The 15,988-nt window shown below is 37.1% G+C and overlaps 1 protein-coding gene across 3 annotated transcripts in view; it reads right to left on the bottom strand.

Annotated features, from left to right (window-relative positions):
* LOC104093487 (katanin p80 WD40 repeat-containing subunit B1 homolog KTN80.4-like) overlaps positions 1-15,988 on the bottom strand; it is a 30,490-nt gene that overhangs the window by 2,500 nt on the left and 12,002 nt on the right. For all 3 annotated transcript variants that reach the window (XR_685664.4, XR_685663.4, XM_009599237.4), the window contains exons 8-13: positions 15,839-15,982; positions 15,512-15,740; positions 14,804-15,325; positions 12,439-12,498; positions 12,237-12,358; positions 7,774-7,899 (exon numbers count right to left, since the gene is read on the bottom strand). Coding sequence is in view for 1 of the 3 variants with exons in the window: in XM_009599237.4 (XP_009597532.1) it covers positions 7,774-7,899; positions 12,237-12,358; positions 12,439-12,498; positions 14,804-15,325; positions 15,512-15,740; positions 15,839-15,982 (1,203 nt within the window). In the remaining 2 variants the exon portion in view is untranslated. The remainder of the gene's footprint in view (positions 1-7,773; positions 7,900-12,236; positions 12,359-12,438; positions 12,499-14,803; positions 15,326-15,511; positions 15,741-15,838; positions 15,983-15,988) is intronic.

A 15,988-nucleotide genomic window follows, 5' to 3' on the forward strand; every position in this document is an offset into this window, starting at 1 on the left:
GAATTTTGATGTTAGTTTAATGTTTCGAGCTTACGAGCGAGTTCATGTAAGGTTTATATACTTGTTTGAATGTTTGGATCGGGTCCAGAGAAGCTCGGGTGAATTTCGGATTGGTTTCGGGCTCTTTCTACAAGTTTTTCCATTGTTGGTGTTGCAGTCATCGCATCTCACAAATGCGAGGTTCGCATTTGCGAATGTTAACTTGCATTTGTGAAGTTTGGGAAGGGGGCTCAGCTTCGCAATTGCGAACTTTCAGTCGCATTTGCGACTTTAGTGACTCAGGTGGCCCTCACATTTGCAACCATTGGTTCGCATTTGCGAGCTTCGCAACTGCGAACAGTAGTTTGCAATTTCAGTATCAGCAACTGGTTATAAAAGGAAGGGTTCCGAGATTAGCTCATTTTATTCCATTTTTTAGACCTAGACTTCACAAGGAGGCGATTTTTGAGAGGATTTTCTTCACAACTTCATAGGTTAGTGATTTTAACTTTGTTTTGGTTAATTTTCATTACTCCCATAGATTTTCACCCCTAAATCAAGGATTTTAAAGAGTAGAAATAGGATTTTAGGTCGCAACTTAAGATTGTGTATTTTAGAAATTTAGACCTCGATTTGAGGTCCGATCTTGAAACTAACCACATACTTGGACTCGGAGATGAATAGGTAATCGGAATTTGGTCTTGATTTTTGATTTCGACTTTTTCAAATATGATAAAGATCGAACCTTTTTAGTATTAGGAGGATTTCTTAAGCTTGTATTTACTTATTTGAGTATTATTTGACTAGATTTGAGTGGTTTGAAGGCTTGTACTAGAGGGAAGGAGGTTTTGGATTGTTCAATTATACCGGAAAGAGGCAAGTACGATGGTTAACCTTAACATGAGGGAATTAGGTTGTAAATGCTTTATTTGCTATGTGCTAAATGTGTTCGGGCAGGGTATGTGCAAGGTGACGAGTGTATATGTGTTATCATGGGTTAAAGCATGCGGGTAGAACTAGTTTTATTTATGTCCTTACTTATTTAATGCCTTATTCTTTTATGCTATGTTGGTTTGTGTGACTACTTGATTGTTCAAGTGTTAATGACCTTGTTTGAGTTCTTATTGAGATATATGATAGCTCTTAGGTATTGGATTGCCTAGCACACCTTGTTCATGTTCATCTTTTCCGTAATGAATTATGTTTATCCATTCTCTTTGATATCATAATATGACTCTTGCCATGTTTGGTTGTTTGTTAGATGTTTCCATATGAATTGGTATGCCCTGCTCGCCGCAACATTGTTATGATAGGATCGGGTTGCTCGCCGCATCAATATGGTCATGGAATCGGGTTGCCGCTGCAACAACTTTTATGTTGGATCGGGTTGTGCGCCTCAACGTATATGGTATGAATTATGGTGTTTAACTTATGACATTGACTTCCTTGGTGGATTTGGGCTATATTGTTCCCGATATTGTTTTATCCTCTTGGGTTTGGGTTTGAGCTGTTGAAGGATTTGGGTGCTTAAAGTTGAGAAACATGGTTGTTATTTCCTTTATTTGATCCTTTTTACCATTTCCCGCCTTTATTTTTGTCTTTATTGTTGTTATTTCTCCTGCTACTTCTCTTACTTATTAATTATACAGGTTTATATGGTATGTGTCTTGTCATAGCATCGTCACTGCCTGCTCGAGGTTAGGCTCGATACTTACTGAGCATATTGGGTCGGTTGTACTCATACCACACTTCTGCACTTCTTATGCAGATTCAAACGTTGGTCCTAGCAGTGTTCAGAGGGATGACTAGCTTGGACACCTTGGAGACTCGAGGTAGTGTTGCATATCTGTTCACAAACCATGGAGTCACCTTCATTATCATTTCTATTATTTACTTGTATCAGACTGATGTACTTTCAAGGTTTTGCGCCTTAAGCACAAAGAAGAGAGAAAAACAAAAGCATCCCGCTAAAGTTTTTCACAAAAGCCACAGCGTTCTTCAAACTCTCGTCAAAAGAATGTAAGATGAAACGAACCTTACCCACTCCTTCCTCAATCCCGCAAAATTGCAAAAAGCGTTGAATAAAGGAAGAAGAATCAAATAAAAGAGAAATCACGTTTTTGAAGCAAGAGCTTAGTAAAACTAATCACCAATGTTTAGTTTCAGCATATTGAGCCCTTTAAATAAGTCTTTCAAGGAGTAAAATTGATGAGTTTAAGGAAAACTAATCCTAATTAAGCTAAAATAAGAATAAGGCTAAGAAAACCTATCCTAACTAAAATAGAAAAAAGAATTCTAGTAGGAATATACTACCAACTAACAATGCTAATTTGACTAGAACTATAAATATAATCCTACTAAAACAAGAATTAAGAAATCATAATCTTGAAGGAAAAGAAATCCTAATCTTGAAGGAAAAGAAATCCTAATCTTGAATGGATTCTTGGACTTCTTCAATTTCTTGGATTTTTGGCCTTCTTGATCTTGCTGCTTGCATCATTCTCCCTTGGTTGAAAAGACTCGTCCTCGAGTCTAACAACTTCCATAGATTGCAAGATTTGCTATAGTAAAAAATAGGGACCCAATGCTCACCAGGTTTTAAGTTACATTTTGTAGCTTATCATATAGCTTCTTTGCGTTGTACGAAAACTTAGCATGTGGTCGAACTAAATCCCACTTTCTAAGTTTCAACTTTCTACCAAGTCTTCTCCATGTAATCTTTGCTACGTTGACTCTCAAACTTCAACTTACAATATGAAGTTATTGGTATTAACACTTCATGAAATTTAGCCAACTCCATGTCTAGCTTTGAATTAAGCATGGAGATCAACGCTCTTCTTGGGAATGCATCAATTACATCGCTTGTACACCAATAGTCACGTTGATGATAGCCATATATATTTATGACGTGAAGGCATCTTGTTTCTCCAATATATGAACTCAAACTCTCCATTATCCACTCCTTTTTAAGTAGTCCTCCATCCTGTTCTTGCATATTCTTATAGACTGTTAGATTTTTTTTTTTTTTTGAATGGTAGAGTCAACAATCAAGTCAATATTAGTTATTGTGTTGAGCATTTCTGAAAGGCGGAAAGTCAATGACACACGTAGTTGGATAACCCAATGGATCGTCATAAAACTTAGGTGGTAAATCCTCAACTTTTGGATCCCATGCCTTGGTCACTCCCTTGATTATCCAAAAATTTATCATATTCGGCATGGTGCCTTGGCACTTTCATGTCTTGGTCAGCTATAGCTTCTTCTGCTTGCTCAATATATCCTGCTCTACGCGGTTGAATTGGTGGATCTCGAAGTCGAAGACGTCGCGGTAACACATGTATGTTGTGTCTTGGTGGTGGGTGGAGGTTGTAGGCATTGTGACTGGTTTGGTGGCCGATTTTGAATCAGCAAACTTTCAACCAATTCAGTCAGATTTTGCATTGATTTCTTTAAGCCATCTAGCTGCACTTTAATTTCTTCATTGCCTCGTTCAAGAGATGTAGATCTTAATCTCTGAATTTTAAATTTTAGATTGATTGACGAGGATCCTAAACTTGCTACTTGCTTCTCTAGGAACATGATGAACAATAGCAAATCAAGACTCGGGACCTGGAAACTTTGTTTTGATACCAAATTGATGTACTTTCAAGGTTTTGCACCTCTCAAGCACAAAGAAGAGAGAAAAACAAAAGCACCCCGCTAAAACTTTTCACAAAATTAGCGAAAGCATTCTTCAAACTCAAGTCAGAAGAATGTAAGATGAAACGAACCTTACAAACTCATTCCTCAATCCCGCAAGATTGCAAGAAGCGTTGAATAAAGGAGGAAGAATCAAATAAAAGAGAAATCACATTTTTGAAGCAAGAGCTTAGGAAAACTAATCACCAATGTTTATTTTCGGCATATTGAGCCCTTTAAATAGGCCTTACAATGAGTAAAATTGATGAGGTTAAGGAAAACTAACCTAATTAAGCTAGAATAAGAATAAGGCTAAGAAAACTTATTCTAACTAAAATAGGAAAAAGAATTCTAATAGGAATGGACTACCAACTAACAATCCTAGTTTGACAAGAACCATAAATATAATCCTACTAAAACAAAAATTAAGAAATCCTAATCTTTAAGGAAAAGAAATCCTAATCTTGAAGGAAAAGAAATACTAATCTTTAATGGAATTCTTGGACTTCTTCAATTTCTTGGATTTTTGGCCTTCTTGATCTTGCATCACAGACAGTGTTGTACTTCATTTCAGACTTTGTATTTAGTACTCTTAGAAGCTCATCTACTCAGTGACACCAGTCTTGGAAGGTCGTTATGTCAGTTGTGTTGGTATTAGACTTATTACGTTGTTATAGGAGCTTTTACCCTTATTTATGATATTGTGTTGTTAACTGTTTAGTCTTGTTTCATTGCTTATTGTGAATGTGTTGGCTTGCTTAGCAAATAGGTTAGACGTCATCACGACCCTTTGGTTGGGATTTTGGGTCGCGACACCAATGTTTTATTGCCTAGATCACATTTTTCTAACCAACTGGCAACGAACAGCTTAATCAATTGGCAGCAAATGATAGGTACTGCTCTTCATCATTTTCTCGTCTCTCTAATTGGACCATCCTTTTGAAATTTTAAGTAGTAATTATCATAATTTAAACTTACAATGTGCAAAAAGGGATTAAGTCTTATGACATACATACTCATGTCCCAGGAAAAGAAAACACCAATAAACTGAGGAACACATGTTCATACTTCATCCTATCAAATAGGCGTTCATTAAAACAAGAATAGAATGCTTTCCGACAAGTGTGACACAAACAACTCTGTCTTTGTAACCATGCTTGACAAATGCCAAGTTGTGATTCCTCATAGCTAGCTTCCACAAAAGATTGAGAGCTTTGCTACTGATGACAACCTAGCAAACATCTTACAGGTGGTATTAAGACAGTTTAAAGAAGGCGGAATGGCTTCCTGGCCACTTAGACTTGTAGGGCATTTGAAAGCCGATACATGAACTTTAAGCTTTCTCATTTGAACACTCCAACTTGACGAAATGAGTACTAATAAATACATCCAGTAGTGCGTGTATATCAATTGCGCTGACATGTACAACACGTCATATACTAGATTATTTATTAATTGACATGTATTATTTGTGGGCCTTTTTTAAAAATAAATAATCAGCAAAAAAGAAGTTACAAATTAAAAAAAGAAAAAAGAAAAAGAGGAAAAAGACTATTTATTACTTGACATGTATTATTTGTGGGCCCTTTTTTAAAATAAATAATCAGCAAAAAAGAAGTTACAAATTAAAAAAAGAAAAAAGAAAGAGAGGAAAAAGACCTGACACTTCTCTACTACCCCAGTAACCCGTACCCACCTATCTCCCTTCTTCTCCGTTCACCCACCTCCATTCCTTTCCTTATTTTTATTCTTCTTCTTTCTCTTTTTCTTCAATGTTCTTTCTCTCTCTTATTTTTAAATCAAATTCACAACACCACTATGCTCATGGTTAGACTAGAAAAAAAAATTTGGAATTTCAGAAAAAATCAATAGGAATCCATGGTTTTGAAACAATGGAGGCCGCCCAAACTATTGCAAATATCTGCCCTTTTTTGTGTTTTGACGAAGATGTTTTAGGTGATAGGCTTTTCTTAGACCATCGGTGGTTTAGAGTGGTGAGTGCTTTTTGACCACCAAAAAACTCCAATGGCTGCCACCTCCACTTCGCCGGCAACCAATCATATAACCCCATTTTTTCTAGAAACTCCAAAATCATAAGATATAAGTAAAACTACACAATCTTCATATCGAATTTAGCCGGAATTAAACTCCCTGATGCTCTCTCTCTCTCCTCGCTTAAGTTAAAGAGAAGCAAGAGAGCGAAAATGAGTACTGACACGCTAGGGTTCTTTTTTTTCCTTTTCTTTTTCATCTTTTAATTTTTTTCCCTATTGATAAAGTATTTTCTTTAATCAGATTATTGCATTCACGCACATTTTCTGCGTGATTGACACGCATTTTGTCCACATCACATTTGTCACTGCCACATAGGCATGGTCAACGGTCAAATGTGTTTATTAGTTAAGGGAATCATGAGTTGGAGTGTTCAAATGGGAAAGTTTAAAGTTTATGTATCGGCTTTCAAATGCCCTACAAGTCTAAGTGGCCAGGAAGCCATTCTGCCTTTAAAGAATACAATTGAAGTCTTGGGCACGGTATAGGGGATAGTTAAATATTCACGCACACTCCAAATTCGGAATTTTTTATCTTTTCATGAAAAATAAAAGTACTTTTATTGTCTATACACACACATACTTCCACAGTAACAAGGTCCAAGAAAGAACTTCCATAAGCACTTTCAGGAGCACATTAATCAGCTTGACCTACATGTGTGCAGTTAACCCAAACTCAAGGGATAATATAATCAGACGAGAAACACACTATTTGGATCAGTCAGTTTGTCCAGCATAATGTGTAATATGTCTGTATTTCTTTTTTCTTTATTTGATAAGCGATAAATCTTCGAAGGTCAATGGGGCACGGTTCGAAACTCGGTGGATAATGAGCTCGCCCCTCTACCTCTCTCCACTTAAATACCAGGCTTTTGCATGCGCCTAACACGCATATCCCGTGATGCGCTCGTACCACTAGACCAAAGCCCTAGGTCAATATATATCTCATTTTCTTGTCAGGTAAAATAGTGGAAGGGATTAAAAATGTAACAAAAAGAAATGCAATCCTTTATCATTCTCTTCCACAAATGCTACACTGAGTTATTGACCTAAATATGGAAAAGCCACCTTCTCATGAACCTGTGTTCAGGATAAGCATAGCATACATCATCAGCTGCCAACAGAATTCTCTCTGAACCCTCCAATGGTATCCTATAATTGGGGCACCAGATCAAGTCTGGTGTCTCTCCTTTCTCCTTAACATACCAGATTGTCCATATCTTTGAATCTAATTTGACAGAGATGCACTAGCCATACAGGTAGTATGTTGTGTTAACACACTTTGTAGCATATTAGACAGATATGAATCGATCTGACGGTCATTTAAAAGCCATGGCATCTGTAAAAACTTACTTTCCACCACATCAAGAGGCATTGAAAGGCAATGCTGACATTTCTATGTTGGCCAGGTACAAGTACAACACTCTAAACTAGAAAAGATCATCCTCACAGACAGCAGTAATGGGATTCTTATCATTCCAAAGTCCAGGTTAATAAAACGATTAAGTGAAGAACATATCAGTCAATGAATCAAACATGCCTCAATCCGAAACTAGCTGGAAAAAGGGATTTAGTGAGGATCTACCTATTTTGGAAAGAGAATGGTTAAAACTTAGAAGCATGCGTTCAAGTAAATAGTGAAAAAGACATCCAAATAAATTTGTAGGAGACATAGCCAATGATGTGTAACATATAGCAAAGAGTCTGTTCGAGACCTCTACTACTAGTTATAGTGCATGAGAAGATTTTGCATTTAAATCAAGCATGCTTACAGTTGAACTTTTTTCCACTTATACTAATTCTGAGAACATTGAAATGCTCAAAACAGGATTGATTGTGCTGCAAGTCAATGACCCATTAACCTTACATGCAAATCCATTAATCCTCCAAAGCTCATTATTCCATAAAAAAAAACCTTTTTACGTCTTTCCAAACTGTAAATTGTAGAGCACAACCAAAGATTAGAAATCATAGCATAAAGAGTGTACTAACACTCACATCACAAATCAGAACGTCTAAAAACACCATTAGTAAGTCATTTTGCTTCAGTTGTATTATTAGTTACCTGTAATTTGGCCAAACGAGATTGCATTAAGCCAACAAATTGGTCATGCTGTTCCAACAAGTCAGTGATGGTATCCTCATCTGTAGCAGAAACTGTTACACTTTCAGCTGATGAAGGATGCCCTCTCTTTTTTCATACAAGCAGAAAAGAACGAAAGATGAGTTAAAATCTGCATTAGGAAAGTGATATAGAAATATACATAACTTCACATCATCCTGAAGACTTTCAAAGAACTAGCAGTTTTTGGGGATCTACAAATTCTGGCCGTATATATTGTCTACATAGCCATAAAAAGCTAAGTTACGCGGACTCTTCGTTTTTGGTGCCGCACCCGTCTCGACACGGGACGGGAGCGGGATACGTCCCCGATTCGGTCAACTAACTTTGGATACTTTGACCTGGGTCCATCGACAAATTTTGGGGGAAATTGAGATATTGATTTCTCAAAATTAAAAATAAAACAGATTTAAGACATGGGAAATGGTATACCTTTAATATTGTAGAACTTTTGTCTCATATTTGCTGCTTTGTGTTCCAGAAAAAACAAGAATTCAAGGGGTCGTGTTCAGAGTTCGGACTTATAGCTCTATTTTTTATAATTTTGAATTTTTTTAGCCGAATCCCCGCACCCGTATCCATACCTGGATCCGCACCCCCAAATCTTAAATTTTAGATTTTGCCGAATCCGACACTCGGATCCGTGCCCATATCGGATGCCCGCACCCGAGTCCGAGCAACTTAGATAGAAAGGATTGTCTATCTAATGTCTTGCCGTATTCAATATTTTTCTGCAATAGCTAGGAAGAGGGCATTTAAGCTACAAACCAAAACTAATGACAGAGATCAAAAAATGTCTGCATATTGTAGGTCAATCTCTTACTATCCGTTCCCCAAAATAAAGCACCGTATATTCTCTTCCTTGGATCATAAAAGATTAGGTAGGTTAGAGCAGAGGAGCAAACAATACGGCATGTCATCTTAATACGTGTGCTTGACTTTTTACCACGTACCAACTGATTGATATTTCTACCATCTTAATTTTTAGGTTATTTTTCCTTTCCACTTTTCACGTATTTTATGTCTTCTATTATAATGTTTAAAATTTTCTCTACAATTCTTTCTATCTTATGTAATTTTTCCAAAATGTAAAATTACTATTTACTGGTTTCTATATTGTATTATCGGAAAAGGTCCAAATATGCCCTTGTACTATACGAAATTGAGCACATCTGCCCTTCGTTAATACTTTAGCTCAAATATGCCCTTACCGTCACATAGTTGGTCCATATATGCCCTTAGAGTTATACAGTTGGCTCATATATGCCCTTTGCGAAACGGAATCCGCCCAAACTAATTAGCACTTTCGTTAATTGTATTAAAGTGTATTACAAACACTATTTCCTTTTTATTAGCACTTTTTTTCTTTACCTTTCTCTTTTCTTTCTTCTTTTTTCTTTTCTTCCCTTTTTTTTCCTTTTTTCTTTCTCCCTTATCCTATTTCCTCCATTACTGATGTCTTCTCGAGGAAGAAAGATAACATTACTAAAGCCGAACCTTTCCAACATACCCACCTATTTTATGTCCTTATTTCGTATTCCTATAGGTGTTGCAAACAAGTAGGAGGATGAGATATTTTCTATGGGAGGGAAAGGAGGGAGAAAAGAAATATCACGTAGTAGAGTGGAAAAAGATTACATCCCCATGTGGGAAAAGGGGTTAGGAATCACTTTTAACACTGGAATGTTGGAACTGTGGCGATACACTCAAGAGGAGAATGCTTTACTGAGAGAAGTCACCATATACTACTATGGCACTACTTATAATTGATGATTTCTGATAAGGGAGTAAATATTTATGGAGTGAGTCTGTGGAAGGGATCATAAAAGGGTGGGTAATGGCTTGAGGGTAAGGTTTTGGAGAACGTATGGTGCGAGGGGGATATGCATGGAGAATCCATATCCCACAAATATTCAGAAGTTAAACAGAGAAATGCTATGATAGCTGATTACATGAGACGAGACGATAATGGGGTCATATGAGATGTAAGTTTTAGCAAGGCTATTCAAGATTAGGAATGGCACGAAGTTGAGATTTTCTTTTATAAAAATATAACTATAAAATGGGGAATCATTTCTTTTATAAAAAATATAGCTATAAAATGGGGAATGATTTCTTTTATAGAGAATAATGAATATAACTACAAAACAGGGAATGAGGAGGGAGATAAGAAGATATGGAGGAGGTGGGGGCAAAATCTTTTACAACTAAATCTTATTTCAGAATTACCAGAAAAGGGGCTAAGAGGGAGCTACACAAAAAAGTTTCAAAGACCAAGTATCGAAAGAAAGTAGCTTCCTTGACTGGTGTGCAGTGGTAGATGCTATATCAACCGAGAAAAATTTAAAGGGGAATTTATTTGAGTTTGACTTCCATGTGCAAAGAATATGGAGAAGATACTAATCATATCTTGTTGTATTGCAAGTTGGCTTCGCAATTGTGGTCCCTCATGTTCTCACTGCATCTCCTGGGTGCTACCGAGGATAGTTGAGAAAGCAATCACGTTTTGGAGATTACATAGGATTGGAAAGGAAAGGAATCCAACATGGAAATGGCACCAACATGTCTCTTTTGGAGCGTATGCAACGAAAGAGGGAGAAGATTATTTTATAATACTGAGAATGATGTAAAAAGCAGTAAGAGATCCCTCTTATTTCACTTGCATATTGGTGTGAGGAAAAAAAGAACTTGTTGCACAGATGGTAAAACTTGATAAATGACTGTGGATGACTCAAGTAGAGTTACATTATACACACTTTTTTACACTGACTTGGTGTTTCCTAGTGAATTTGTTCACTTCTCAAAAAGAAAGAATTGTTATATAAAACTTTTCTTCGAAAACGCTAATGATTTTCGGGGGGAAAATTTTTCGAAAAAGTTCCAAAAGAACTACCACCTGAGTATTCAATCATCACATTAATTCAAGCCTCAAGCCCTTCTATCTTAGCCATGCCAACGCAAGCCCTGCTCGATTGATGTGCAGCCAATGCTGAATGGCATTCATTCCCTTCTTCCCACACTGTACTATTTCCTTGATTGTATCAAGAAAAAAAAAATTTGATCTCTTACTTGTAGCTTACTCTCCGCATGAGAGCTTTTGGTCCAACAATTGACCGCCCTAGTTGAAATTAACAGAAAATGGACCAAGATGCCCATGAGCTTCCCATGTGAGTTTGTGCAAGAGTTAAATAGCAAGTTAAGATAAAATCATAACCAAAGCAGGCAACGAGATGAAGCTATCCGGACGAGACAGGCAGAGAAGATGGAGAGGCGCTGCCAGAGATAAAGGTGACCTCAAACCTACAAACCTCCAGCCTCTATCCAAACTAGACGACACACCTCCCCCCAAAAAACATCCCAAGGTTTTTCAAGGAGTTCATCGGAAATATGGACCTATCTTGGCATTCTCAACTCTCTATATCAGTGCATAACCAGTCGGACAAAGGAAGAGAGCAGGTACTAGAAAGATAATGACACAAACACCCGCTCTCAACTTAGAAAAGACAATGGAGAAGGCACATATGGGAGAGGAAAAAGCTCAACTCGTAATCCAAGGGAGATCTCAAGGATCCTACTGCCAGCACCTGAACACCTTCCCACATGTGAAAGATAAAGAAACAGCTTCCGACAAGCATCCTCAAGTGTGGCCAGGTTAAAATTCAGCTTGAACCCAAGAAGGTCAAAGAAACCTATAAAGCCAACTGAATCAGAACAAAATGAAACTGGTAAAAGAGAATAACCAACCAAGACTCACTCAGGTTGTTCCTTTACGAATTAGTGGGTGCTCATGTCATGTGGACACAAATCTATCACATCACTACCTTAAACCCCTCAAAAATTTATGAGGGAGGCACATGAACCACTTGTTCAATTTCCGACCAGTACTAACCAGGCCATCAATTATTGGAATAGCTGTACTCACACGCAGATTTTAAATGCTAATTCTTTATAAAGACTAAAGAGGCAAAACTGAAATTAGGTAATAAGTGAAGGACCAAAACTGCTTTTCTTTTTTGTACCAAATACCTATTTAACTGCTACAAATGGGGTCAGCTTTTCAACTAAATATAATTCCTCCACATGCTTTAAAAACGTGGAAGCACGTCATCATTTTCAATATCAACAAACATGAAATTATACATGAATAACAAAAACAATATACAAAAGAATGTGTGTGTATATATGTGTTTGTGTATGTGTGGGGTGTGAGCTTAACAAAGTATTAAAAGATATGTAAAAGTACTAAAGAAGAAATCTCAGATTAGACAAATACCAAGTTGGTAGAAAGCATATTCAGAGCAGGTGTGTGTTTGTGTGTGTGAGAGAGAGAGAGAGAGAGAGAGCTTAACAAAGTATTAAAAGATATGTAAAACTACTAAAGAAGAAATCTCAGATTAGACAAATACCAAGTTGGTGGAAAGCATATTCAGAGCAGGTACTATCCCAACAACAGTGTTGGAAGCAAGACCCTCGTGAGATGGGATCCTGTCTCTCTTCTCCCAATTTGCAACAACAGACCGTGTCCTTGCTAATTTAACAAAAATAGTGTAATAAGTAACGTTCATAGGAATGTTAAGCAACAGACTCAAGATTAAAGAGAAAATTTACCTCTTCTTTGACCTTCCATGGGATAAGCACTCCTACTAATAACATTTCCACGTGTTTCATCTGAAACAAAATTGCCAGATTTCATAAACTGTATCTAATCCACAATCCACATTATTCAAGAAAAGAAAAAGGGATAAAGAAAATTCCATCTGCTAATTACAACACAACAATAACAATGACTCGATCTCGAACTAGTTTGGCTCAGCTATATAAATTTGTCTCCACTTAGGTCAATTTCGATCCAAGAGGTAAAAGGTCCAATAAACAAGGGAAAAGGGTCGGATATACCCCTGTACTATTAGAAATAGTATACATTTACCCTCCGTTATACTTTACGTCTAAATACGCCCCTGCCGTTAATAAAGTAAACAAAAATACCCCTATTACTAACGGTGATCCAACATCACTATTGAAATTAGACATGGCCTGACATTTGGGTGAGGTGGACGCCACCCATGCCACCTTACCATCCTCTCCCTTTCTCCCCCACACATTCCCTTCTTATTCTTTCTCTCTGCTCACTAGACCTGCCCAACACCTCTCCCGGCCACCCTTTCTCTCTCTCTATCACAACCTTCTTCCTCCTCCAGAATTTCTTTGTCATAATCCATCAAAGTTGAAATCTTTGAACAAACTTGTCTTTCTTATAACTCATCGAAGTGTTCCATTCTAAAAACAATAGGCAATCTTGAGAAATTGGCTCTATTGAAGTTAGTTTACTCTAAGATCAATATGGTTCAATACCACCTAAGCTTGAGGTTTGAAATTAACTTTACCATTGTTGAACCACCATGGATGAAGCTTGAGGTTTGAAATTTCAAAATCCAGATCAGAAAATCGTTGATGATTCTTTGCGAATTTGTTTTAGGACTCGTTTGATTGAGCTTAACCTTGAAGTTTCACTGCTGTTTCGTTAGTTTGTGCGGAGGAAATCTCAAAATCACCATTGTTTGGGGTCTCTTCGAGAGTATTAGTTTCCGGTGTTCTTGAGAAGTTTTTATGATAAAAATAGTAAAATCAATCGCAGTTGACTAGAAACAAGAACTGAAAAAAGCAAAAGAAAATACAAGTTACACAAGTGTTGTCATCTTATATTTTTCTCGTATGATTTGTTCATTTGTTGGCAAAATTCACACGGCGAAGACAACAATTAATGAAGTCAATGAGCTACAATTTGGTGCTATCTGCAAATCCCTTAGCAATCTCTTTTGTATAAACGAAAACACCTTTCTACACAATTCTACCTTAAAACCCATTTGCTAAGTCTTGCTCCATAGCCGAATAAGAGTGGACTCAGAGATCAGATCTCAGACTTCCTAGTGGTTGGTTGGAGGTGTTGGTGGCTTTGGATGGAGTGAAGGAACAAAGAGAAGGGGAGAGGATGGTGAGGTGGTATGCCACATGGCGTCCGCATCACCCCAAATGTCAGGTCATGTATAATTTCAATAGCCAGGTTGGATCACCGTTAGTAATAGGGGTATTTTTGTTTACTTTATTAACGGCAAGGGCATATTTATACGGAAAGTATAACGGAGGATAAATATAGACTATTTCTAATAGTACAAGGGTATATCCGACCCTTTTCCCAATAAACAATGATACTTACCTTCCAAGAAATCCCATAAACAGAAGAAAACAATAAAGTGCAGCGAAGATCAGTGAAAAGCATAAATAAACCACTCAAAGAAAAGAAGTGTCTTCTCCTTGTACAGCAATGATGGTGAAGGCCACCAATCTATAAGGGAAACAACTGGGAGACCAAATTCTAGCACCGTGTTTTCTTCTAGGAAGATAAGTAACCGCAAGAACAACGAAAAATATCAATCAAGTTTAGACAAGGCAAGCGTTGACATAAAAGGCAGCATGAACGAACATTGTTCGGTGACAAATATATAAATATATATATATATATATATATATATATATATATATACACACGTTTGTAGAATCAATGGCAGATGCAGGATTACTAGAGAGGGGCAAATTTTCTACATATAGAAATGGTTAAGAAAATGATCACAAATTTTTCAAAATTTAATAATTTTGAAGGGTGAAATGCATATTATGAAAAAGTCAGGGGGCTTCCTGTATACAACCATAATTTATGACAAATATTTCGCTAGCGGCTAATATTATTATACATTTGTTCTACTAGTAAAAGAGTCCACTTGGTACTGCTTTTCGACGATTCATATACAAGTTCTACCACTCAAAGGTTAATAAATAGTGGATGATAACAGAAAGAAATAAATGAAAAGGCTATTTCATAGCACAAGCACATATAGGACAACAATAGGATAGACGAAAGTAATCACTAAATGTCAGTATTTGATAAAAAGAAAATGGCTGACAAGTTAATACGCACAATTTTCATTTTGGTTTCCGGAAAATAACTCAGGTGCTGAATGCGTTTCAAGTTTTGCTGAGACCAGACTCTTGTCATCCTTCACATTCTTCTCAGTTGCTGCAGCTCCAGCAATTACTGAAGGGAAATTGCTCTTGTCTGCTGTACTACTGAATTCAATAGCCTTGGGGACTTCAATGTCAAACTGTGACACAGCATTTGGTCTCCCAAGGTCTTCCTTGAAAGTTGAAAACCTCCGTGAATCAGAGACTTTTGTCTGCAATGACTGCTGCATTGCCCTTGTTGCAACTACTCCTTTCCTGGGTTCAGATACTTGCTCCATTCTGTCATTATTTCTTGGAACAATAATGGGTATGACCTCTGACCTATTGACAATGGAAGAATTAGCTGCTGCTGATTGGGCTTTAGCTGAATTCCTCTTCAGACCAGTTGTATTAGGAAATGCTGTGGTGTTAATTGGAGGTGCTTTCGCACCAACACTCAGATTTATTCTTTGAGGAGTGCCAGGCGCATTTGCAGTAGCTTCATTGAGAAGACAAGTGAAGACTGTCAGAACTTTCGGGGAGCCAAACTCAGAGAAGGAAACAAATAAAAATGCTATCAACTAACAAAATGGGAGGAAATAAAAGAATCTCGACACAAGGTACCAAGCTAACAAATTTACGCAAACGAAAAAGGTATTAAAAAAAAAAAAGATAAATAGCATACTAGTAAGGGTCCTAGAATCTCTTTGAAGCTCCAAGTTTTGTGATACTGAAAGTCTTCCAAAAGATTTGGTCTCTTTAACAGGATCACAATTTTGAGAAATCAAGAGTCTACCAGAACTGGCTTTGGTACCATCATCCGCCAGATTGGATAAATTCCCACCCGAATTCGATTTTACATCAGGGTGACCATTTAATCGAGCAGTATTACCCATTGCATATGGTTCAAGACGCTGCATGAAGAAAGCATGAAACAAATTAAACCTTACTTCAAAATCATAACACGAAGTATATCATCAAAGATAACTCCAATCAAAAGAAAACTTTTTACCGAAATATCCACAACCCACACTCCAACACAACTTTGATTGTAAGAGCAGCCAAGGAGTTTCTCTTCATGAATATTAAGATCCGACAGCCGAGACCATCCAACATCTACTGTATCGTGACATCTAATTGGTTCCCAAGAGCATACCTACAA

The sequence above is a fragment of the Nicotiana tomentosiformis genome, chromosome 4 (assembly GCF_000390325.3).
Source record: "Nicotiana tomentosiformis chromosome 4, ASM39032v3, whole genome shotgun sequence".
NCBI classification, from domain to species: domain Eukaryota; kingdom Viridiplantae; phylum Streptophyta; class Magnoliopsida; order Solanales; family Solanaceae; genus Nicotiana; species Nicotiana tomentosiformis.